Source organism: Pseudopipra pipra, chromosome 10 (assembly GCF_036250125.1).
Source record: "Pseudopipra pipra isolate bDixPip1 chromosome 10, bDixPip1.hap1, whole genome shotgun sequence".
Classification (NCBI taxonomy): domain Eukaryota; kingdom Metazoa; phylum Chordata; class Aves; order Passeriformes; family Pipridae; genus Pseudopipra; species Pseudopipra pipra.
The window spans coordinates 22,376,101-22,401,157 of NC_087558.1; the positions used below are offsets into that span (position 1 = coordinate 22,376,101).

General features: G+C 47.2%; 1 protein-coding gene across 5 annotated transcripts in view; it reads left to right on the forward strand.

Moving 5' to 3' along the window:
* The window catches only part of PPP2R3A (protein phosphatase 2 regulatory subunit B''alpha), a 55,014-nt gene that overhangs the window by 3,439 nt on the left and 26,518 nt on the right, over positions 1-25,057 (forward strand). For 3 of the 5 annotated variants that reach the window (XR_010433187.1, XM_064666690.1, XM_064666689.1), the window contains exon 2: positions 10,272-12,709. Coding sequence is in view for 4 of the 5 variants with exons in the window: in XM_064666690.1 (XP_064522760.1) it covers positions 10,724-12,709 (1,986 nt within the window). In the remaining variant the exon portion in view is untranslated. Of the gene's footprint in view, positions 1-951; positions 1,785-10,271; positions 12,710-18,412; positions 18,848-25,057 lie in introns of those variants that run through there. The other 2 variants (XM_064666691.1, XM_064666693.1) reach the window with 2 other exon arrangements.

Consider the following 25,057-nt stretch of genomic DNA (forward strand, 5'->3'; position numbering starts at 1 on the left):
CATTACCTAGACCTTTGCAACCGCTGTCATGTGTCCTATTATTCTGTGCTGCTAACTTGCACCGAGGTGCAATGTTAAAGGTAGCTGGAGGCAAAGTGCCTCAAATTACAGCTGACCAACGTGTGACTGCCAAACACTGCAGAGATTCACTGCAAAAGCATCTACTTCATTTCCTTCAGCTGCAACCTGTGGAGCAGGTGATGAATAATGTGGTTCAGGCAGCTCAGAAAGCTCTGTGGTGGAGCCCTGCGGTCTGACGCTCGCTGCTGGTAGCCCTGGAGGTATAAATATGATGCTGCACAGTGGAATTTGTTTTCCCTTTCTTTCGAGGGGTGGGGTGAATGTTGGTTGGTTGTTTTTTTGGTTTTAGTGAGGACAGTTCTCCATGAGGGAACTTGTTCCCCCTTGAATTACACAGGAAACCTGACTGCAGGTAACTCTGAACTTGGTACCTCCTGATGCAGGACAGAGGTTGTTTTGCCTTCGTTGTGTAAATGTTTTCCAAGACTGATTTGACTTAAATGCCTGTGTGCTGTTCTTCCCCATAAGACCAAGCTTTCTCCTGTTACAATGAACTTTTCTGAAGGCTAAATTAGAGCTTAGCTCCTGCACTCCAATTCTGTCAGAAACCGGACAGTAAAGTAGAACTGTGGGAGGAAGGGAATTTTCTCATCCATAGTTAAGGTAGTTGAGTGCTGTCATAAAGAACTGTTGTCATGTGTGTTAAGGGACAAGATTCTTCTACCAGACTTCACTGCTCTATTTCCTCTGCTGCTTCTGTCCCTGGGTCTGGTTTGTGGAATTTCTGCTGTACGACTGTCAGGGCAGTTGTGATTCAGCAGGTGCTTTGCTTAGACCATATGAAACACTCTGTAATGTCAAATACTTTAGAAAGTCAGGCCTTGAGCACCAACACCTGATGTATCCCCTTTGCGGTGTAAAATGAGGATAACACTGGAAAATAAGTCAGTGTTTGAGTAGCATGTAAATACTCTACTGGTGGAGAAATTAATAATTCTGATTGCAGAGTAGTGTATGAATAGGATGCAGGAGGCAATACCTGAGGTCACACATGTAAAACACAGGCTAGTTAAAAATGACAGTTCAATGAACATGCAGCTTCGTGAATGTGACTTGGCTGTTCACCTAAAATAAGGGAGTCTTTACATTTATCTGGTTTTCAGTTTGTTTTTTCCTGTGTGTATCGCTTGTCTTTTTAACCTGGTTCTGTTTGAATACACATGGAAAAGAAACAAGTGGAAGATTTTGTTTGTTTTGTAAAGCCCCCTGAGTTAGTAAAGATACAGGGGAAATTACTTCCTCTGTCTTACCGGGGCGACAGGCTAAAACACCCTTAATTTTCCTTGGGAGAGGAAAGGGAGTAGAAAAGTTGTGCTCCCTTAAATCCTGCGTTGCTTTGATCTCCCCGGTCTGTGCCTCTGGGGTGGCTCACGGAAGGCACAGCAGAAGGAGCTGTAGCAGTGCCAGACTGTTGGATGCCAGGACGTGCTGCACCTTTTGGTGTAATTTGTTACATTTCAACAGCTGCTCCTCTTCCCGGTGCGAGAGGGAGCCAGGCAGGAACGGGCTTGTGGAAGGTGTGACTGCAGGGAATGACTGCCTGCTCCGTGCTCCTGGGATTGTGCCTGGAGGAGAGATGGCAGTGCAGCACCCAGCCAGAGCTCATTGCTGACCCAGGGAAGAGCTACAGTGCTCCAGCTGGGAACAGCCCTGGAGAAGTGGCCTGTCACCTCGACCCAAATCCTGAATGCCTGAGGACCTGAGTGAGTAAAGAGCAGTGTGAGAGAGAAGTCATGAAGAGGTTGGATAGGACAGCAATGAGAAATGCATGAGCTCTGAACAGATGGGCAGTGAAGGAAAACAATTTTTTGTTTTAGTTGTTATTAAATTAAGAATGTATTTTCCTCTGCAGATCACTAGCACATGGCTAGTTTGCTACAGGGGAAATGGAACTTCCAAGTAAGTTTCCTAAGATGGTTTCAGGGAATCTGTAGATTGTAACCTCAGTATCAGCAAGGTCAATGACTGAGGGAATGCTGTCTTGGACACAACTCTTCCTTTGTTGTTTTAACACAAATCAGTAAAATCACTGTAATTTGTGTAAAGCAATTGGATACTATTAATACTAAATTAACATTCCAGGGAAAATAAATGTATCTTGCTAATATGAAATTATCTCTTTCCATATAAGCTTATAAACAGCCAGGAGACACATTACTTAACCAAGCAGGCTTTCTGACCTCTGCTCTGAGCCTTGCTAATTATGTGCTTTTGGAGCTTGTTCACCTCCAGTGTTTTGCTGGTTGGTCACCTCATTTTCTGTCAGCATGTCAGAGCTCAGGCTTTAACATTGTTTTTACTGGTGCCTTGCTAAGCTTCATGGGGGCCTGCTAAGTGAGAGAGGTTAAAAGGGGGTTCTACACAGACACGGGGCTGGAACAATTATTAGTTGGCAAAGTATTTATGCATAATGTGTTGGCATTATGTGGAAAACTCGTGTGAGCTTTTACTCTCTTGGTGTCTCATCTGTATAACTGGAAACCAGTCTCATGGGGCACAAATTCCTGTCTGGTCAGTTTTAGTTCCAAGACTGTGCAAACAGAAAGTTGAAGAAAGGTATTTCAGAAAAGCTTGAAAAGGGTGACAGCTTTCTTGATATTATTAACCACCTCTTCTGCAGTGACAGGCTTTGCACAGCCCATCCATCAGTGCTGCACAGCAGAGTTCTGGTGTGCTTGTGTTCTAGGACCTGTGTGGGGGTGTTTGTGAAGAGGACAGAGGCACTGGAATATTGGATTACCCTGTGACTTAACCTGAAGGAATTGCACTGAGTAATACTGCATTCACTGATGGCTAGTCAGTAATTTAGAACAATAGTTTAAGGTCTAGTGCCAGGTTTATTTTTAAAAGCCAGTGCAGACTGTTATTATTGATACCAGCCAAAATCTGAGTGCTGGGCTCGCCTTACGCTGCGGCTGGAAATGCGGAGAGGTTGTATTTAAGTTAGTGTTGGGGGTTTTTTTTTAGGGTAAATCTCTCACAACAGATTTCCTACTGTAAAACTGGGCTTCTCCGAGCCCACCCTGACTGCAGAGCAGCGTTAACCACCCTGTCAGGGCCAGTGATTCTCAAGGTCATGTGTGCCTGGAAGCCTGGCTTGATAAGTGCTCCCCTTGCAGTGACCCCCACGGTTCACCCAGGGAATGCTCAAGTGCAGCTACAGCTGGTAAAGTTCGATGCTCTGAAGCTCCTTGACAAGAAGGCACAAGAGACAAACAGGCAAGAATTCTGCTGTCTCTGGATTTTCAGGGAGAGGTTAACAAAGGACTTTGTTAATGCCTCTCACAGGAAATGAACTGCCATGGAATAGGAGCGTAGCTTTTCCGGTAATTAATACCTGGAAAGGTGTGGGAAGGACTGTCAGCTGTTCCAGTGAAGAGTGATCACTGGTGCAATCCCAGGGGGATCTGTGTTCAGGCTTGTGATTTCAGCATAGTTATAAATGGCCTGGAAGAGAGGCTGAGTAATGAAGTGACAGTATATGCTGAAAAACACGGAATTCAGGGAGCAGAAACAAGAGCTGGCTGGAGTTACAGAAGGTTCTTGCAATACTTGGTTGTGGGCAAGTGGTACTTGATACCAGTGGATGTAAAATAATGTGCACAGGGATAAACAACTGTGTCTGTGCAGTGATGAGCTCATGGGAATCTGTGCCCTTCAGGAAAGAGATCTTTTAAGTAATGCAGATAAAACTTGGTGAAACTCAGCAGCAGACAAAAAAAAGTAAAAAGGCAAATAGAAATGACAGATCTCTAAGAAAAGGAGAGGGAGCAAAACAGAATGCCATGCTGTAAATCCATGATGGTTTTGTGTAATGAATGACATACCCCTTCAAAAGTTAGGGGCAGACACACTCCCCTCTCCAAAGATCTGTAGTTAAGATCAGGGAAAAGCACCTGATTGAAGAGCTTATGTAAAAACAGCAACCAAATAAACTGGAGCTTAGCCTGGAAAATACATGGATGATAAGAGGAGGGATTGTGATAGCAATCTGCAACCGTGGGGATATGGAGTAATTGTTCCCTGTTTATTTTGTCACCCCAACACAGCAAGAATGAGAGGGTATCAAGTGGTGCCCATGCAAAAGGTGGGAGCTTTTGACAGAGGAGGTGTTAAAACGTGGTCTCTTGGTTTCCCAGGACCTTTCTGTGTCCATGTCATCCCCTGATGGGACATTTCACAGGTTTGCTCCGTGTGTGCCTGTTTAAACCTGCTTCTGGTGGCACTGATCACCTGGTGGTTATGTTGGAGGAGAAGGTGAACAGTCAGACCCCTCTACCCTTTCCATGCCACTCATGATTTTGTAGATTGTCGTATTCTTCTGAAGTCACCTCTTTTCCAGTCTGAGGTGCCTGGTCCTGCTCCCTCATTCCTCACAGACAAGCTCTTCAAGACCTTTGGATCATCTCTGAACCCTTCTTCTGAGGCTGTATGAAAATCACTCTAAGACTGAACACCTTCCTCTTGCAGAGTGTTCTCTCAGTAGGTCCCTGCACAGTATCCAAAGGACAATAGTAGCTTTGTTTCCTCTTGGAAGACAGGTAGGAAGAGGGACAGAATGTATGAATTAACCCAGGTGGTTATGCCAGCAGACATTTGAGAATGTGTTATCTGAAAACAGTGAGGCTTGGAAGGGGAAAGCACTGCACAGGGATATTACTGACTTTTGAAAAGCAGTTCAAAGATTAATTTCTGCTTGTGGTTCTCATCTGATCTGGGTGTTGTGCCCAGCTTGGGTTCCTGTGTCTTAAAGTGTGTAGTTGAACCAGAAAAGCTTATGAGAGCAGCAGTGGAAGTGATCCAAGGTGCAAAGTGGCTTCTGCACACAAACAGCTGAGTAAGCGAGGGCTAATAATCCCAGGAAAGAGGAGGCAGAGGGACATGGAATTGTGTAAATTCAGGAATGCTGTGGACAATGTGCAGTGCAGGTCTAGTGTTTGTGCTCTCTCTCAGAAAAAGATCCTGACATATTGGAGCTTGTGAGCGACACAGTTGAAAGGGGTGGTGGATGCTGGAATGTCTCCTCAGAAGATCCTCTGGGTGCAAAATATTTCTGTTGAATCTGGGGGGTGCTCAAGCACACAGGAGGGAAATCCTCTGAAGGTTAGTAAGTGCTCAGAAAGCACATCCAGCTGCACAGTTCTCCAGAACTGCAAGCAGCTGGAGGCCAGGAGAGCACTCCTAGGAAATATCGTGTGTCTTTCTAATACTATTACTTGAGCATTGGCATTTGGCCACTGTCAGAGACAGACACAGTTTTTCCTGTGTTCTTGTGTCATCCTAAGGGATGGGATTCATCTGATGTAACTGGTCATCTCAAAATGAGATTGGTTTTTAAGTTCAGTGGGTTGATTTTTGGTTTTGTGGTGCCTGCCTCTCTGCATTGCCTACACACAGCACCTAACACTTCACTGCTGTGTGGTGAGGGAGAGGAATCCCACCCCCTCTAAGTGTTTTGTAAGAACAGGAGCAAATTACACACAGAACTCAGAAAATAACTTATAGCAAAGACTCTGGAGACATCTCTCTTCCAGACTCTCCCTGGCAGTTCTGTTAAAGGCTAAGAGGTGATTTGATTATAGTGTGTCAGTATTTGTGGGTGAGGAGATTTGTTTTCCTGAAAGCCCTTTTAATTTAGCACGAGAAAGTGGGATAGCTGTTTGCTGGAACCTGGTGTGGGACACACTCAAATGGGAAATAATGACCCCTTTTCTAGAGTGCATGTAAGTAAATATTGAAGCACTTGAGGCTATGAAGGAGTTCCTCTGGTTCAAACAGGAGTGCTCAGTCTGAGCAGGTCACATCCTCTGACCTGGGTTAGGAGGCAAGGCAGGATTTGTTGCCACCCCAGTTTGTTGCAGTCTCTGAAGCACAGACTGGAGCTAAAAGCTGTTGGAACTGAGCTCTGGTTGCCTCAGCAGTGTCAGTGGTATCAGCCCCTCTGATCCCAAAACTGCACAGGTGTAATTGTGAGCAGTTTGTTTTACTGTACCTGAAATGTGCAGCAAATTTCTGCTGGTCGTGAGAGTTGTAAAGTTCAGCACAGCTGCAGTTCCCACCTAAGTCCCTTGTACAAAAAAGTTCTGCTACCACTGAGGACATCAAAGTATGTAAGTATGTAAGAAGTACAGAACAGAGGAGCAACTCAGATGGTTAGATTTTTTTTCTCTGAACTTCAGTGTAGGAAGAAATGCTACTCTTTTTAGTCTCCTGTTCATTTTGGAAGGTAATTAATTGTGCAAGTGACAGCAAATTGTAAATCAGTTCCTTTGACAGGGTTCAAAATCGTTTATTAAATGTCTAGTTGTAAAATTTCTGCTTAATTCAGCAGAAGTGGATTTGTCATAAAAATTCATTTGAAAGAAGGCACTGCTTTGTTATTTACCCACATTTGTCTTCTGGAATCAATATAGTTTGCTCCCAAATCTGCTTTGTTCAGTAAACTCTAAACAAAAATCAAGCATTTCTAAATAAGAAGATGCACTTAAAATTTGCTTTTTGGCACCCTGAGATCCTTTAAGAGGGTAATACCTGACACCTGATTACAGAGGTGAGGTGACACTTCAGAAACTGTGCTGGGGACTGTCCAAGAGGCAAACCTGTTGTTCTGTCTTTGTTTCCTTTTGCAAGAGAACCCAACTGGAGGTTGATCTTCCACAGACATGAGGAATTGCACAGTGATCCTGTGCCGTGTCCTGGTGTGGGAAGGGCTGGTTTGCTCCATGCTGTGTGTTATGGTGGTTTCTAATTTCGGTTGCTAGTGCTCAAGATAAGGGTTCAAGAAGATTTTGGCTGAATTTGAGGCTTTCAGGGGCACTAGAGCCACGTCCTGCAGCTTTTTCTAGACTTCAGTTTGCAAGTCAGTCAAGCACTGGCTGACAGTCCCCATCCAAACAGATTGTCATTGTTCAGTTATTGAACTCCTGCATAATCTTTGCATGAATAGGATTTCTTGTGTGTCTTATAGAATAACCTTTTATATCATTAGTATCTGCAATAATTTTTTCCTTTGCAAAGTGATTCATGTCATCTTGCAGATAGGACAGATATAAAGCATTATTCTGCAGCCCCACAAGAAGCCCTATTCATGGACAGTTGGTGTTGTGGAGCCAGCCCTGTCTCCTCGGGGCTGGGCTTGGTTTCATGGCAGCAATCCCAGTCACAGAACCTTTCTGCAGTGTTTCTCAGCTGGGGGTGTCCCACAGTCAAACTGGAAGGAAGTGGCTGCCTGGAAAGAACCAAGTAGGAAAGTTTCTTGGTGCATTTGGTCTTTTCATTCTACTCCTAAAGAGTAGGTTTTAGCCACCCACCAAAAGTCCCAACAAAAGCCCAGTCAAGCTCAGCTTGAGGCCAGGTTCCCAGATCTGGGAACAGGGAGACTCTTAAGTTTTGTCCTCACTAGGTTTACGTGCTGGATCATGTTCAGTGGATCCCTCTGAAATAAAGCTGCGAGCTGGGCCTGTGCTACCTGGGTCAAGGCAATGGGAAAATAAGAAAAATAGTTTCTACTCTGCTCCTGTAAGGATTTGTGCTACTCCGGCCCTGGAAGAACCTGAGCATGTTTCTGCAGACAGTGATAATAAAGCAATTAGTAAATAACCACTGAGGAGACAGCAGTAAAACTGGCTGAAAAGAGGATGTTGGGGTTTTGCTTCTGATTGTTTGATTGTTCTCTGACACAGCAGTAAAAGGTGCCGACAACAGAGGCAGGAGGGAGCGATCCTGTGTTGGCCTTGGCAAGTTGGTGTTTGGATTATGCTGGTTTGTGATTGTACCAGAGGAACACAGGCAAAATGGAAAGGGATTAGAGTGCAGCAAGCATTGCATAAACACCTGAAATTATTTGGGAGATATGGAGATGGTGGGAAGAGTGTTCTTGTTGGGCATAGCTGGGAATACAAATTTCAACTGAAAAAAAGGGGAATCTAGGAGACCTTTTCATTGAAGGACTTGTGGAATAATTGTACAGATGCAAAAAGCTTCAGTGTTTGAAGGTGGCTTAAAGGATTGGAGAAACTGCCTTAGTCCCAGTGGAAGGGGTGGGTGTGTAGGGAGATTACCCTTGGAGTGATATAGGAGAGGGAGACAGTGAATCTGATACATTATTACTCTAATTAAGGAATAACTTAATCAAGGTGTAATTATTTCCCAAATTAGGTATAAACCCAAACTATTCTTTGTTGGTAAAAGGAAGACCAGTCTGTCTGTATGACACAGAGGAGGAAGGAGCCCTGAGGAGGTCCCATGGTTTTTTGGAAGCAATATTAATTCTTCATCAAACCTGCTGTCCTGAAGGCCTCTACTTTCTCTAAATATTATTTAACATTTATTTCAGGGAATGCAGAAGGCTTGTTTGTAGTTGATGGATGCTCAGAAAAGAAAAAGCAGCAGACCTCTTACCTTGGATGTGTTAGAGGGAATCTGGGGATCGTTGGGCTTTTTGGAGACCTGGAGCACAGGTTTTCCTGTCTGAACAAAGCCCATTAAGGCACTGGGGAGCCAACAGTGCTGTTTTAAACCGTGGCTCTGGTTCAGCAGAGGGTTTAGCACACGTGGTGGTGAAGCCTGAGAGCAGTGACTGGAGGGTGTGGAGTCTCTCCCTGGGTTTGTGTGGGTGGTGTGAGCACCCCGGGGGCTGAAAACGGTTGTGCTGCTGCCCTTTATCATCCCCTGGCACCTGAGTGAGGACTGTGGCTGGGGCACACCTTGCACACCTCATCCACCTCAGAGCTCTGCTCAGCCCTGGGGAGGCCCTCCCCTGCCAGGGGGCTCTGGGGCAGTGCCAGGGGGTGGAGAGGGAGCAGGACAGGACAGGAGGAGCTGAGGAGCAGCACCCGCGGTGTTTGGTGGGCAGGTGGCAGCGTGTTCAGATCCCAGCAGGGCACTGGCAGCAGTTACTGCATCCTGAATCAACTGCTTCAGTGCTTTATATCACCCAAAATGTCCTTGCCTTTGCCTGGGCCATTGGACAGCGTGGCATTGAGCAGACAGGGCACATCACAAACCCATCAAACACTCTTCAGTCTGTGCCTTTCAGGTTAAGGCTTTACAATGTGAATGTTTAGACTTGTGCTGTGGCCAGTTGTTAATCAGAACAGCCCCAAGCTCTTCAGGCACTTCCTTCTGTGTGGTGTGTTTGTACAGGCTTACAGCTAAAGGAGGTGGGATGGAACTGCAGGGAGGGCAGTGCTTTCATCAGGTGCAGGGCTGGCCTTTCACACAGGGAAGTATTTACCTTTGAAAAAAACAAAATAAACCCATGCTGTGGTGTGACTTAGCTGGGATATAATCATGGTTTATGAAATAGATTTCTGGTTGCACAGGAATAGAGGGTGCTCAGAATTTCGTTGGGGTGTTTTAATTTGAAACATTAAAGAAAGATGGATCTATGTCTAAATTTCAAGACCCTTAAATCTGAGATTTCCTATCTTTTCATAACAAAGTTAGACAGCTTTTTCTTTCTGGTGCAGTTCTGACTGATGGTAGGAAATGCAGCTGGAAATGGCTGTGCTAAGTGTGAAACACTCAATTCCTAGTTTTCATAGGCTTGACCTTTATACAAATGTTACTATCCTTGATGTCTACTCCAGTGGACTTATTGTATTAACTGTGCTGCTATTTATGGGTTCTAAGAGGAAGGGAAACAGTTATTCCTCCTTAAGATATTTTGCCATGGTCCCAGAGACCTTGGTGAAAGGCTGATGGAAGCCAGGGTGGCCTTTCCTAAAGGCCCTGCATTCTTAGAGCCATTCAGCTACTTTGCTGCAGGCTGTTTGCAGCTTTTTATAATCCAGAGAGCTTGGAAATCCTGAAAGTGCCTTTCTCTACTGCCCTGTGCCTTATCTTTAGAATCAGAAATTCACAACAGGATCAAAATGTTTTGCTCTGTTAGAATTAAAGGTAGTGTTTTGCTCGGTCTGGGGAGGGGAAAAAAGCAAGCCTGAAAAAAATTAGTGAGTGGCTAAAATAGAGCTGTTAAAATGGCAGCACATAGACAGGCTGTGTATAAATATAGGCCAGCTCCTCAGCACTGCTCTTATATGGGAGATGTGAGGGAGGGAAGAATATCAGCCTGCTCTCCCTCTGTGCCGCGGGTGTTGGTGGTGTGCTCTGTGCCACACGTTTGGGAGCAGACAAGGCTGCAGAATCCACGGCAATGATAATGACTCTCAGCTTTGTTTCTGTTGCAGGGACCTGCAATGCCAGTGTGAGAGGGGACTCTCAAAGGCATACGTGGATTTTTTGTCTGTACCTGCTGCTTGATTGTCTGCCTTTTACTGACCCACCTGAAAAGAGAGAAGAGGGGTCGAACAAAAACCACTGACTTGTCGCTTGTGCCTAAGAACTGGCTGGATTTTATGGCACCTGCTGGAGAGGGCACCTGGACCCTTGGAAATGGAGCAGCTGATGCTGCACCTCTGCTGAGCAAGGCTTTCTGCTTGGAGTACAAGGATCAAGTTGCCTTAAGTCAAACCATATGTACGTTGCCCCAAGTGTTGTAACTGTGCCTCCAAACCCTCTCCAGACTTCTCCAGGCAGGAGCTCCTCACGTAGTTTGGATGTTCCCAATTGACATTTGAATGTTTTCATCCAGCCTGCTGTGGCTGTGAGAGCTGGGGGTGAACTTTTCCCTGGGAAGTTCATGGTGAGTTTTGAAGCCTCACTTCCCAGCGTGGTCTGTGCCATGGCAGCGACCTACAGGCTGCTGGTGAGCTCTGTGAACTGCTACAGCAGTGTGGTGATAGACCAGCACTCCCAGCACACTGTGCACCACTGCACGGGCACCTGCCAGGTGTTCAGGCGAGGGGTAACCTGCATAGTTGCCCACCACAGTGTCTGTGCAGAGCTCAGTGTCCAAGATGCCAACCTGGACCATAAAATTCCTCTTCCTGAAAACGGACTCGCCTTGTCTGGAAATGAGGACTATCACCAAATCCTCCCAAATAACCCAAGGATCAAAAAGGGCTCTTCAGTGCAAGCCTCCAGCAGTTTAAAGGACATTACTGGTGAGGCAATAAACCTTGCCAGTGGTAAAACAAAGGAGTTCTCCTTTGAAAAGCTCAAAAACTCCTCCAGTCATGTGGCCTACAGAAAGGGAAGGAAGGTTCGGTCAGAATCCTTCAGCAGACGATCCTTTGACTTTGACTTGATTTATGGGCACCTCAACAATGATGAGAACTGCCCTCCATGTGGCTTTTTGCAGAGCTCCTCCCCTGTGGAGAAGTGGCAGGAGGGCAGTGATGCTCCAGAAGTCACCGTGAGCCCCGTGGCTCCCTTCTGCCCTCATGCCTTCTCCGAAGAAAACTTCATTACCCAGATTTTGGAAAAACACAAGCTGGATGGTTCCTCTGGTGGGGATATCAAGGTGTGCTTGGACATCTTGCTCAAGTGCTCAGAGGATCTGAAGAAGTGCACGGACATAATAAAACATTGCATCAAAAGGAAGTCTGCAGACAGCGTGGGTGGGGGGAACAGCAGCGACCCCCTGCCCAGTTCAGAAATGATATACATGAACCTGATGACCAGGTTTTCTTCCTACCTGAAGAAGTTGCCCTTGGAGGTGAAGCCCCCGGGGCAGAGGGAGGCGAGTGACTGGGCAGAGCTGGTGAGCTGCTTCCATGGCTTGCAGCAGAGCCCCTTCGCCCCGGTGTTCGGGGATGAGCAGCCGCCCCGCTATGAGGACATTATCCAGCTGCCATCCTCCAGTGCAGGCCCTCTGGCTCTGCCAGGAGATCAGGGGGAGCCGACAAGCACCTCTCAGTCCCTCCACACAGGTACTGTGGCCTTTACCCCCACCTCCCCTCCCAGTGCCCCCCAGAGCAGTGTGAGAGCTGGGACAGACGCTCTACCTCAGCCAGCGGCCCCGAGCCCCCCCGACGGCGAGGTGCTGTACATCGAGGAGGAGGCTGATGGGGACAGAACAGCAGGGAAAGGGCAGAGGGCAGAGCACAGAGGGGGCTGGCAGAGTATGGAGCACAGCTCCCAGCGAGCTGCTGCTTCAGATGGACCTGCTGATGCTCAAGCAGAGCGTGCCCGGGTGGGAGATGCCGAGCTCTGCCCCGCTCCCGAGGACACGACTCCTTTAACACCACCCTTGGATTCCGTGCTGCACGGGGCCCAGGCTGGTGTCCCCAAAGGAGCCCAGACATGCAGTAGGGTGGACAAGGAGGAGATAGACAAACTGCTGCTGGACTTGGAGTGCTTCTCCCAGAAAATGGAGAGCACTTTGAGGGAACCCCCTCGGAAGCAGGGCGAGCCTGCGGGCGTGCAGGTGTTGGGCAGGCAGGGGAGGCAGGTTCCACCTCTGGCTCTGGAGGCCAAAAGTAAACCTGCTGACCCCCCTTCTTCTCTGTCAAAAATCATGGAAACCAATGGTCACAAAATGGAAGAGGATGACAAAGCCTTTTTACTGCGGATCCTGGGAAGCATTGAGGACTTTGCCCAGGAGCTGGTGGAATACCAGACAGGCAAGGGGAGCTTGTCCAAGGAGAAGGAAGTGATGCAGATTCTTCAGGAAACTTTAGCAACTCCTTCACAGTCCCTCCTTGCAGGGAAAAAAAGCCATGCTGGGGCTGCCTGCAGAGACTCTGTTCCAGCCTCAATTCAGCAGGGCCCAGAGGTGATTAAGGTAAGAGAGCCGAACTTCTGAGGGGACAGTGAGTAAAACAAACGTGGGGAAGTGTGGAAAAAAAAATACATCTGCTAAGTGATTCATTGTACTTTGGATGCTGCAGTGTGGAACGATGTGTTCAACCTGGCAGAAATGTAGCATTTACTGAAATACAAACAAAAAAAGGAAACTAAAGCCCCATAGCAGACAAAATAGGCCTTGATGGGCAGTTTCACCTTTGAGCTTGAGCCTTTCCTGCTGGTGCTCCTGTAGGCTGGCTGTGGTGTAATTGGGTTCTATATAGTAGAGGGTAGTAATAATTACTTTAATAAGTACTTTACTTCTGGGATCAGGTATTGATTGGGCTGCCTCTCACCGGTTCAGGGAGATCTGAGTGTTCCATCTCTCCCTTTCCCATCTTGGAGCAGACTTGTCCTCCTCATCACTAGTTCCTAAAGAGGGAGATCCTCCATGGCACAAAGGGCAAATCTAGGAAGGTTTAATTTTCTTTTCCCTGTCCACCATGGAGTCATGGTGGAGTCTGCATGGCTTGTATCTCTCAAATGAGGAGTAGGTTTTCCCAGGGAAAAGGGTCTTTAGAGGGAAGCCAAGGCTGGCTGTCCAGCACTCAGTGTTTTCATTTGGTAACAACTGCCAGATTTCAAGAGAACTTGTTGCCATCATTCCAAGCATTCATTAAGTGTAGAGAAGACTGTCCAAAGTTTCCAAAATGCACCTTCCACACAGGCACTGAAAGAGTGCCCAGGATATCAGTGAACTTTCACAGCTCCTTCCAGTTGGAGCACGATGTGCATGTTTTGAAAACTGTCCACTTTCCCCAAAATACAGGTATTTGGTACAGTTCTGAAAGGGGATGGGTAGGGTGTGTCTGACCCTAAATGAGAGTGCTGAGATCTTTTTAGATGAGGCTAAACAAGTGTTTCTGTTGTTGCTCTGGGCAACTTTGCTCACGGGAAATGGTGGGCATAACCTTGTCTGATATTTCCAGCAAAGGAAAGAGTCTTTTTTTCTCAGGGAGTGTAGAACTAAACAGCTCCAAAAGCTCTGATGTGATCTCTTGAAATAGCTATTCTTGCCTTGTACATTAATTTACAAAATTTTCTAACTTGTCAACTTCGAACAAAAATGTGTTTGGTAAACTGTGACTGACTTTGTGGCAGATTTTCTTTAACACTTGAAAACTGGATGCACTTAGACTGTCAATGGCTCAGCAGCCTGGTCCCTGGACAGGTTCTGTTCCCTGCTCCCACCTGGCTGTGTGTGTTTGCTCCCAGTCCTGCTGGAGGTTTGCTGTCATTTCTAGCACAGGTGTGGGTACAAGGCCCTCTGCAGGTGTAGCATCTAGGGAATGCATCCATGCTCCTGGATAAGCCTGGCTGTGGCTGGAGCTCAGTGTGGAGTCTCATTCAGTGTTGCACATGTGTGCCTGGATGAATAACGTACAAAGTATTTGTTGTGTTTTCTTAAGGCCCATAAAACTGTTATCAAATAGTTGTGCACATGCAGAAAGCCCACAGCTCTAACACCATGAACACACAGCACAGCTTTCCTTTAGGAAGGTTGTGACAGATTTAATTACCCCTCAAATCCTAAGCCATGATAAAGGAGCAGGAGAGCCCCTTTGGAGCGGGCTGTGCTCTGGCTCAGCTGGCCTGGCTGTGTTAAATCTGGCCTGACTTATATCAGCAGCAAACTTGCCCTTTATCATAAACCCAATTATGATTCTCCACAGAGAACAATAGGGTTGGTTGCCTCTTCATCTTCAAACCCCAAATATTTAGAAAGTAGGAAATGACTCCTGTCTGTCAGTTTTACAGAGCCCATAATGAGGGCACGGGGCTGCCTCGGGGCAGCCAGGAAGCATTGCCTGCTCTGAGAGAGGCCAGCACTTCCCACCCTGAGATCCACTTTTCCCTTGCTTATCTCAAAACCTCCCAACTGTCTGGTTTGAAATTTCCTGTTCCGTGTGCCTGCCTTAAGCTGATTTTTGAGTGTGTTGGGTTTGAAATACGCAGTTCAGTGAGGACAGTGCAGTTGTGTTAGAGGCCAGCAAACCCCCAGTGTCTGCCTGTATTTTTGTCTGTAGCTCAGAGGGCAATAAGGATCTTGGGTGCACTGGGAGGTGTGAGGGCAATAGGGGAAACTGCAAGCAGTGAGTAGTGAAGAAGGGAGGGATGGGGCTGTTGGGGTGCTCTGAGCTGATCTGCACAAAGGCTGAGTGTTGGGGGGTTGGGAAGGTGAAGGGTGCTGCCTTTTGACTCAAATGTCTTATGCAAAGTCCTTGAAGAAATCAGTGGTGGCTGTTTCTGACCTTCCCCTCTCTGTGCCCTTGGTCTGCCACCTGTCCAGGATGGCTGGTTGGACAAAGGAAATTCAGGCAATGCTTGCAGAATATTTGGTGAAAGTACCCTGGAAAAGACTACAAAGAAATGTAGTCCTTCTGTGTTCAGAATCAAGTTTGAGTAGTGCAGGGCTCTGCTCCAAGTTCTGCTCGTGTGTTTTATTTTAAGACTGTTGGTTAAAGCTGATGAATAATTTTGGGAGCAGAGATCAGGACCAGGGTTTGATACAAAGGGACCTCTTGTCTTTTGTCCCTCCTCTGTTGAGTGTCCCTTCTCAAAGGGATTACTTGGTGTGATGAGTCAGAAAGAGCAGTCCTGCTTCCCATTTCTGTCTCCTCCATGCCTCTACTTCCTACTGCATGGTTCCAAATCTTCCTTTGTACTGCCTGTGGTGCTTGTATAGGAGGTATAAATTGTTAGGCTTGTTTTCTGCCACATTGACAAGTGGAATTGCTCAGGCTGAGGCCAAATGTGTGATCCAGCCCCTGGATCTGGGAGCAGAGGGTTTGCAGTTTGCAGGGTTGAGGAGTGGCTTTGGACCACCCTGGTATGTGTTGGATGAGTCAGACTATTCCCTGATTCCATGTTCCCCCTGGGCTGTCTCATCCTGAGTGACTGATGGGGGATGTCGCTGGGGCTCTCAGAAGTGTCTCTGACCCCCTGAAGTATCGTCCTGCATGGTTTTGTATGAAAATGTCTGTTGTGTGCTTAAAACAGGGGCCCTGAGGAGGCTCTGAGTGGAAACAACTGTTTCATAACCATGTGAAGTTTAGGTTGACCTGACAACTTTGTACTTCTGCCCCCTCATAATTCTGTGTGCTTTTGTGTTTTGCAAATTTAGTGATATGCTTATGAAGGATCTTGTGTGGGTCGATTAATTGTGAGAAATGGCTTCTATAATGTCATAATAACTTTAACTTTGTCCTGAAATGTACATTTATTCTCAATGTGCATCCAAAACATAATGTGAAACTTCTGGAAAATCAGCTTTCATCTTACATATGTTACAAATATGTTTTGATTAGATATTGATAATATCTGTCATTTAAGCTATACACACAATCTGCACTCTTCTCAAGCATTAATTATTCATTACTTCTAGACACAAATAGTGAAAAACAATGGGTTTTTTCTTGTTTGGTAATAATTATTGAAATAAATGCAAATATTAAGTGAATCTTAAAGTAGCTCAGAACGAAAGATGGCAAAGGAATAGAAAATTAAATCAGATTAAATTAAAGAGTGAAAAACCTGGGACCAAACACTTAGGGACATGTTCATATGTGGGCACCTTCTGTAATCAGGGCAGATCCAGCCTCTGCTTGTGTGAGGTTGATTTATGTTGAAGTAACATCTGAAGGTGGGTGAAACAGAGCCTGGTGATACATACTGAGTTTTTCAGGCTGGCTGACTCTGAACCGCAGACAAAGTCAGGCTGTTGCTGGAGAAGTTCAGTGTGTTCTGAAAGCAGCTGGAGCTGGAGCTCTGCTCAGCTCTGCAGGGACACTGGGTTGTTGGAGCCAGGCTTTGGGTGCAGCCAGTCCTGGAGTGATTTAATCACCCAGATCTCTTAGGACTAACACCAGCTTCAGGCCCAGGTGGGATTCTCTCTGTGCTCTAGAGACCTGTGAAGGGATCTGCCATCTCTCACCTTCCTGCTTTAAACTGGGTCCCAGCAAGGAGGAGTTTGAGTTTGTGGTTCAGCTGGTCTGGCTGTTGAGGTCAGATTTTCCTGGGGGTTTTTGCCCAGTGGACTTTGGAGCTGTTGATACAAGATTCTCTTGCTGTCCACTTCTCACAGTGCTGCACATTTATGTCTTTATTTATACCCACCTTGTGTGCTTTGAGGATAGGAAGTACCATCCTAGAAACCTGCTATTCCAAGCCATTGGAATTCAGACACAGCCAGCCTTGCCTCTGGATTACTTGTATTTTTCCAGGTTATCGGTGCAAAATCCCCCAAGCTTCCAGACTCCTTTGTGCCTGGTTAATTTGTGAATGAAAAGTAATACATCTGTCAAAGGCCACTGGAGCTGGTCTGGATGAAGCTGGAGGTGAGAGGTTCTTTGGGTTCATTCCCTCTGCAGTCTGTGAGCAGGGTGAGAGTTCAACTGGAGATGAAGTATTTCATCACTTGCTGCAGATGATTTATGATAAATCACCTCCTGATATGCTGCTGTGTGAGATGTGCAGCACTCCCAGCACATGGAGCCTCCTGGGCTCTTTAGGCATTGCCTTGATGTTTAGAAAAAAGTTGTCCGAGTAAGAAACCCCAAATTTATTCCAAATGTGTTGCATATGGATCTGTGCATCCTTTGCTCGGTCGCAGTTCCAGTTAAAACATTCCTGCCTGCCTTTTGTTTTTGGAGCTCCTTTTTCATTCCCATCCTCATCCTCCTACCCTGTTAGGCTTTGTACTCATTTGGGCTTCGTGTTAACCCAGGGCTTTCTACAGGAACCCAGGAAAAGGACACCAGAGGCACATGTCCATTAAAAGGTTTCTGTTTGTGAGGCTCAGTGAGACCTTTTCATTTCAAATGCAGTATCTTGAGCCAGCCCTCCTAGCTACAAATCAGATGTTGTTCTGTGCTGTTGAACTTGGCTGCTTTGCCAGGTTGCTTTCTAAGGTTTTAAAGTCAAGTAGGGAAAGCAGGCCATGGGACTCCGTTCATTTGATGTGGTAAGAATTGGATTTAGGCCTTTGTCCAGCCCCATTCTCAGGACAGGAGAGGGAGAACACGCTTCTAGCAGGCCTGGACAAAGTCTGAGCGAGGGTTTGAAGGCTGCTTGCTCTGAGCTGTGCAGAAGAAGAGCAGACTCTTGTCCCCTGAGAACTACTTTGCCTTTGCCTCGTCAGTGTTACAGGGAGAGGGAATAAAACGGTGATGCATTTGGTGTCTGTAAGAAAACCTTTACTTAGGAACCACTTTGGAATGCCTGAGCTTGTTATCCAAGATCATCCATAATTGTGTGCTTGCTTGGCATTAAGGAACCAGATGATTTGCTTTTTCCAAGCAAGAAGGAAAAATTGATGTCTTTTGAAAATTGCAGCCTTCGGTCAAGAGTGGGGCCCGATGCTGATCCTCTGCCTCATCACCTCATCAGCAGGACCTCAAACCACGGCCGTGCTGCACACAGGGGCCTTGCCTGAGCTCAGTTTAACTCCAGCTGGGTCTGGCTGGTCCAAGCGAGCACCTCGGGTCTCAGCATTGGGACACAAAGTAGGAGCTGTTGGGGGAGATGGTATATTTAGCCACTCCTGCAGTGCAGCTAATTTTAGTGCTCCTGGTGGTGGTGGTGGGAGCTTCCTTTCCCATGTTACCTCTGGCCTATTACAAGCCAAGGACAGATTGTCTGTCATGTAGCCAGCAGGGAAATAGATTCGGTTGTAGATCATGTTTCTCAATTAAAGTATTACAAGAAGGCAGAAGATCCTGATGGTACTGAAAGACACTTTGAATATTGGTTAAAGTAGGGAACTTTGGCTTCAGGAGTGAGATAAAACCTCTAGATGTTGTCCTTGTGAAGAGAGAGAAGACACAGTATGTTGAAGCCATTTGCCATTTTTTGCCTGTAAAAAATCCAAACCAAGAAAGCAACGTGCTGGTCTTGCCGTGGTCTCCTCCTGGAAAGGGCAACATCTGCTTGGGAGCTGCCCAGAATGATGATCAAGGAGAGTTCTCTGCGGAGGGACCCAGACTTGGGAGGGGAACTGGCTTTCCTTGCCAAGGGCTGTGACTTTGTTCTTCCATCTCGGTTCAAGAGGCGGCTGAAGTCCTTCCAGCAGGCCCAGGTTTGAATGCTTGGCATTTCTTTTTCCTTTTCTTTGTATTTTTTATTGGATCAGAGGATCAATCTGTGTCCCCTCTAGGCGTGGCTATTTGCAGAAAGTTATTTGCAGCTAGATACCAGCAGGTTTAAAAATAAACCTTCCAGGCTTAGATTGCAGAGTTAAAATGTCTTTGTAAACAAGAGGGAAAATTAACAGCAAGGGCAGTGATTTAATAATGGGGAGAGGTAGTGTAAGACTTAATTATTTCCTGTGGTTTTTTTTTAAATACCTCTATATATGTGATTGCTCTGACTGTTGTTGCATGTGGAAGAACCACAGTGTTCTGGTGTCTGTAGTGGGTTGTGCTCTCAGCTGTACAAATCTGTGCTCAGACCATCCTACCTGGCTTCAGCTTTTGTAATTTTACCATCACAAGGTGCTTCTTTGTGCTGTCCCCTGCTCTCTCTGGTCTGTGGCTGAAGGAGATCATAGATTGTTTAGGCTGGAAAAGACCCCTAAGATCATGGAGGTGTAGCCAAAGAAATGGAAATGGTGCCATGGCTGTCTGTTTTTGGTAAATCCCAGCTGCTATACTTGATTCCTGGGACAACAGATTGGAGTAATTTATGCCAGGACACCAAATGGACGTGTAGTCACTGCAGATTTACAGGGGATCACAGTGTGCTGAAATCAGCCCATCTTGAGCTTCATCTCCATTTAAATAATCGGTGACCCAGTGAGGAAGTTAAAAAGTTGAGATGAGGAGCGGTGCAGCTGTTTCCTAAGAAGGAGCCATTAAAATTGCTGCGGAGCACACTGTGGGCCGTGTTTTCATGCTTTCTGGTGACAGGTTAAAGGATGTCTGGAGGTTAATCTCTGGAACGTGTGTTTTTCCCTCCCTGGGGGAGGATTGCATGAGGTAATAATGTGCAGTAATGGCCTGGGCGGGCCGGGAGCAGTTGGGAGCAGACTGACAAGAGCTGCACAGCTGAACCCTCGGGCTGACCCCGAGGACATCACCGGGGCAGGCTGTGCAGGGAGAGAGAGCTGAGACCTCCCGCTGGACCAGCTGGAAAAACTGACAGGCCTTCGATCCACGAGCCCCGGGCCTGGTCTGAAGCAGGAGCGGCACCTAAATGCATCGGGAATAAGTGCCCCGTGGCTGCAGATCCAAGGCAAGTGAACTGCTGCAGCTGGAAAATGGCCTTCCTCTTCTTTCTTTCAGTGCCTGTTCCTCTTGCTGCCTCCTCACTGCGTGTCCCCCCTGCCTTGCTCTGGGTTCCACAGGCCTATCTGTGACCTGGCTTAACTCATAACGCTGCAGAATATCATCCAGCACCAAAGCCAAGTCTATTTTCTGCCTTTCCAAACGGGTTAAATGGGTTCCCAGCGGGGTCTGGCGAGCTCTGGAGCTGGCACTTGGGACACGGAATCAGTGAACACCTGGGAGTGCAGGACAGGGATGGGGGCTGTCCCACTTGCAGCAGTGAGATGTTGACTGTTGTGCCTTGTGGGGCTGTACCTGGTGGCTCAGGCTGACCAGAGAGCAGAGGGAACTGGGCTCACTAAGAACACAAACGTGCTCGTAGGTGAAAAGGTACCAGGGTGGTGAGAGGGAGCAGAGCTGAGTGAGGGGTGATTTGTGGAACACAGAGGTGTTGGCCAGGCAGGAAGGGAGGAGCAGGGTTTTGGTAACCCCTGTCTCAAGAGCTGTTCAGTTCTGGTGCTTATTGTTTGCAGGACTATTTATGGCAAGATCAGAGGGCTTCCCATAGCTGGGAGGAAGGGGGGGTCTCTGATCCAACATCTCACGTGGAAGAAGAGTATTTCTAACACTGGGTCACATCAGCACTGGCTTTCTGTAAGTCTTGGAAACTCCCCAAGGATAGGGGTTCCCCCACCCCCCTCCAGTGACCTCCTGCAGGCTGTGTTACCCTCAGTGTCCTCCAGCCTAACCCTCCCAAGTTGCACTTTATGGCCATTGCCCCTTTTATACCAGGTACCACTACAGAGTTTGGTTCCATCACTGCTGTAACTGCATTTCCAAGAGCTGCAGACCGTGCTTGGCCCATCCCTTGGCTTCCCCTCTGCCTGGCCAGAGAGCTACCCCAGCCCCTCAGTCCCTCCTGCCACCCGATCCCGAACCCGCCTGTTGGATTTCCCTCCTGAACATCTCTGGCTGGTTTCTCCCCATCGTTGTTTTTTTTTTTGTAGTGAAGGTCCCAAACTGGTCACAGTAATGCAGATGCAGCCCCAGAGGAGATAAGTGCTCGTGTTCTCCTGGCCCTGCTCCTGGTGCAGAGTAGGACATGGTTTGCCCTATTTGTAAGCACCCCCCCTGCAGGCTCCGGCTCAGCCCGGGACACACCATCCCCTTCACAGCCTTCTCTGCAGGGCTGCTGCTCAGCCAGAGGGGTCCCAGCCTGAACTGGTGCTTGGGATCACTGTCCACAGGTGGAGAACTGGGCACCTTCTCTGCTGGAAGTATTTGAACAGTTTGTCAGGGCCTTTGCCCCCGAGGTCCCGCCTGTCACCGTGCCAGCCTCCCCCCAAGGCAAGTGTCATCTGCACCTCAGGACAGGGGAGAATTGCAGGGGGGTTATACCCACCTGTGTCTGCCTTTCTAGGGTAATCTGGGTGCACCCTGCCTGTTCTCTCTGTGGTGTTTTCAGGGAAGCATTTGGAGTGTGGGCTGAAGTCCACTGGTCATGGGAAGCCCATGTGCAAGATCCATAGGCACACTTGTCAGTGGAGACATGTGAGACCTGGGGTTGCAAAATTCCACTGGAAAAGGGCATGAGGAGCTTGATCAAACCTTAGAATTAGCTCTGTGTCCCTTCCCACCTCAATCCTTTTGTGCTTCTGAGTTGCTTAGGTCGAGTTTGTTTTTGTTTTGCTGTGATTGACTTGGTTTCTGCGGGTGAGTTTATGTTTCCTTGTAGAAAAGGTTCTCTGCAGAAATCATTTTCTCACAGCTCTGTGCCGTTTGGAGCCATGTGCAGATGAGCCTTTGTTGTTCTTACTGTCCTTAGAAATGGGTAGGAAAGAGGCATCAGGAAGGAGATGGGAAAGGGCTTCAGGGAGGAGAAGGAGGGGAAGGTCTCGGGCCACAGACACCAAGCAGCTCTGGAGAAGTGATGAGCGTTGGGGATGGCCTGTGTCCAGTTACCATCACACTCCAGCGAGGCAGGAACTATGAAAAATGAAAGGAGACATGAAGTCAGCTCTGTGGACTGCGAGAGCCCAGGCTGAGTCACTGTACCCTAGAAAAGAGGATTACAGAATCCCTTTGGAAAAAACAGCAAGAAACTGGTAAATATATTATCTGGGACCCTGGTGGACATCGGGGCCAGGAGGAAGGAGCAGAAAGGATTTGAGCACTTGATGTGCTGCTGCTTCCTTCCATGGAGTTCTCTGCTGGGATTGGCACATCCCTGGGCTGGGATGGCAGAGCTTTGGTCTGTGCTTTGTTTTGTAGCTACAATGAGGCTGTAGTTCTGTCTGGTTTATTTATAACACACGTCACTATTTTGGTCTGTCCATAAATAAATTGTATGACTGGCAAAAGATGATATAGTGGATGGACAGATTTTAGTTAAGGTAAATTACACAATGCTATGGAGCAGTGTTTAAAAATGGGCTTTGATTTTACCTTCCTCTTGAGCAAAAAAAAAAAAAAAAGTCTGTTGGCTATTGGTAACAAAGCTAAAAGATTTATTAAAGTATTTGTAGTTTCCTTTCTTAGTTGTCCTTTCCAAAAATGCACATCCCTGTTGGAGAAGTGTGTTCCACTAAGCAAAGAACGTTTAAGGCTATTTTTTTTTTCAATAAGAAGGTGTTTATTTCCAAGGAATTCCCACAGAATTTGCCTCCATACCACTTCCTTAATTTTTTTTCCACGAAAAGTTGTGATTAACTTCCAGTTGTCACCACAGGGGTTCACATCTGGTTATGCCATCCTAGAGTATTGACTTGTAAGATTGTTCTGGGGAACAGGATCCTCAAGGGCCAGTTGCTGTTTTCTCTTTTCTTGTTTCTTATATAAGAAATAAGACAGCTCATTTCTTATATAAGAAATATATTCTACCTGTTCCTGAGGTAGAATCTGAAGAGAAGCCATCCCTGAGCAAAGCCTCACATCATTTGACTGGGCCTGAGCAGGGTCAGGGAGTCAGGCTCACTGGGAAGGGCAGCTGCAAACCTGCACTGGGTCCTTACTCTGAGGCTTGGCAGAATTCCCTGTATTTCTCCTGGAGATCTCTAACCTTCTGGATTGTGTGGTGGTTGTGGATCAGGAAATTAATGGAGCTTCTGGAGCTGTGGCTTGTGTGAGCTGGTACCAGCTGGTTTCTGGCTTTGGGAGTCCCTGGAGGAGGAGGAATTGCTTTGGTTTTTGGGAGGTGGAGACCTGGGCAGAGGGGATGAGTGGTGTTACAGGATAATCAGCTCTTGTGCCCTGTTGGGGTGTATGTGGTGTGCAGAAGAGGAGGGAAATGGCACAGTGCTGCTGTGGTCTGCTTGGGGGATGTCTCTACCCCTTCCAAGAGAGGAAAAATAGGATTTTATCATTCCCTTGTAACGCAAGGGAGGGGGATCTATTGCTGAAGTGAAGTGTCAGAGTCCTTTGAAGGACCATCTTGGTTTGTGGTAGTTTTTGTTCCAGTTGAGTCATTCCTCCTGGTTCCTCAGGGCGCTGGCAGCCTGGAGTGCCTGTGGGATGCAGAGATCAGGGAGCAATAAACCTGTTTGTGAGAAGGGCCTGTCAAGTCCTATTATAGAAGTCAAGTGGCTGCAGTGGCACCTCGGGGTCTGTTCCAGCCCTGCATTGTTTGCTGCTGTGAGGGACCAGCAGGGATTTCCCTCTGCTGGGATCCAAAAGGGAGAACTGCTGAGGGAGTTGGTCCTGGCTGAGCAGGGCAGCAGGATGGGAGGGGGGTGGTGAAGGCACAAGTGGTGCTGTGGGACAGTTCTCCAGGTCAGATCCCCCTCCCCAGGCACATCCAGCCTGGCTGGGCTTTGCTTCTGTTACTCTGCTGAGGAAAGAGCAGAAGGAAGCCAGAAGAGGGCTGTGTTCCATGATCCCAAAGGGAGCATCCAGCTTAACCCCTGCCACTGCCTCGGGTCACCTGCATTGTCCTGCTGTGGGACAGAGTCACCAGGGCTGGTGCTTCCCCCGTCCTACAGCCCTGCTGAGCCCCAGGAACACTTTGGGGCTCAGAGCTGGCCCACTTTGGGCTCCAGCATCGCTCAGGATCAGACCCAGAGGGGTGCAGTGTGTGAGAGAGCAGGAAAAAGCAAGGAAGATGGGAGGGAGAACAGATGGGGGTGATCAGGCCTGTCCTCCAAAGGCTGAGAGCTACACTTGAGGACTGTTCAGACTCTGAGCACTGGTATTGATAGAAATATTGAAGGCTGAAAGTGAGCTTCAGCTTTTCCTGTGTTTTAAGACGTGGGAGAGGAAAACTCGGAGTCCCAAACTCCAGGTTAATGTGTTCTGTACAGAGCTGATCCAGAACAGAAGTGTACTTTGGCTGGCATGTGTGCCAGTGTCCCTGCTCCTGAGTGGGACAGCTTTTGGGAAAGGAGAGGTCCTCCTCGTTTAAAGAAAGAGCAGTGAAGCAGGGGAGTGAAGAGGAGAAAAGCCTTCCTTGTGGTCTCTGAGGACTGGGTTATAAAGTGTTATAAACTGCAGGTAAAAACAGGGCTTAAGGAAGGTTTTACAGTTCTCACTTCTTCACCTTCCTGAGAGCAAACCCATGGTAGGCTGGGGGATCCAGTGTGTGTTAAGAAAAAAGCTCCAAGTTTATGGAAATTAATAAGGCAAAAAGTTTAGTTCGTTCATCATATACATTCTTCTGCATTTAGTGATCTCAGACTTGGCTGCTTTATCCTCAAACCATTTTGTTTGGAAACAGTCAGAATAAACAAACTGAAAGTCGCAGCTGTATTTACTTGACTGTTGCCTTCTGAGCCTTATCACATATGTTGTTACATTAATAATAACTCCTGCAGTGGAACCACTGTGCAATGGGAAAGCCTATTGCCTGTTCCCAAGGAATAGTGTCTTCATGGGGGAGCAGGGAATTCATCAGCCCTTGGCATTCCAGCAGCTGAATTCTGCTTATGCTGTAACTGCTTGTCAAAGTTGAAAAAATATTCCCTCCCATGTCAGAAAAATTCTCTGGTTTAGGATCTTATTGTGTGCTTAAATACAAATCCTGCCTGTGATGA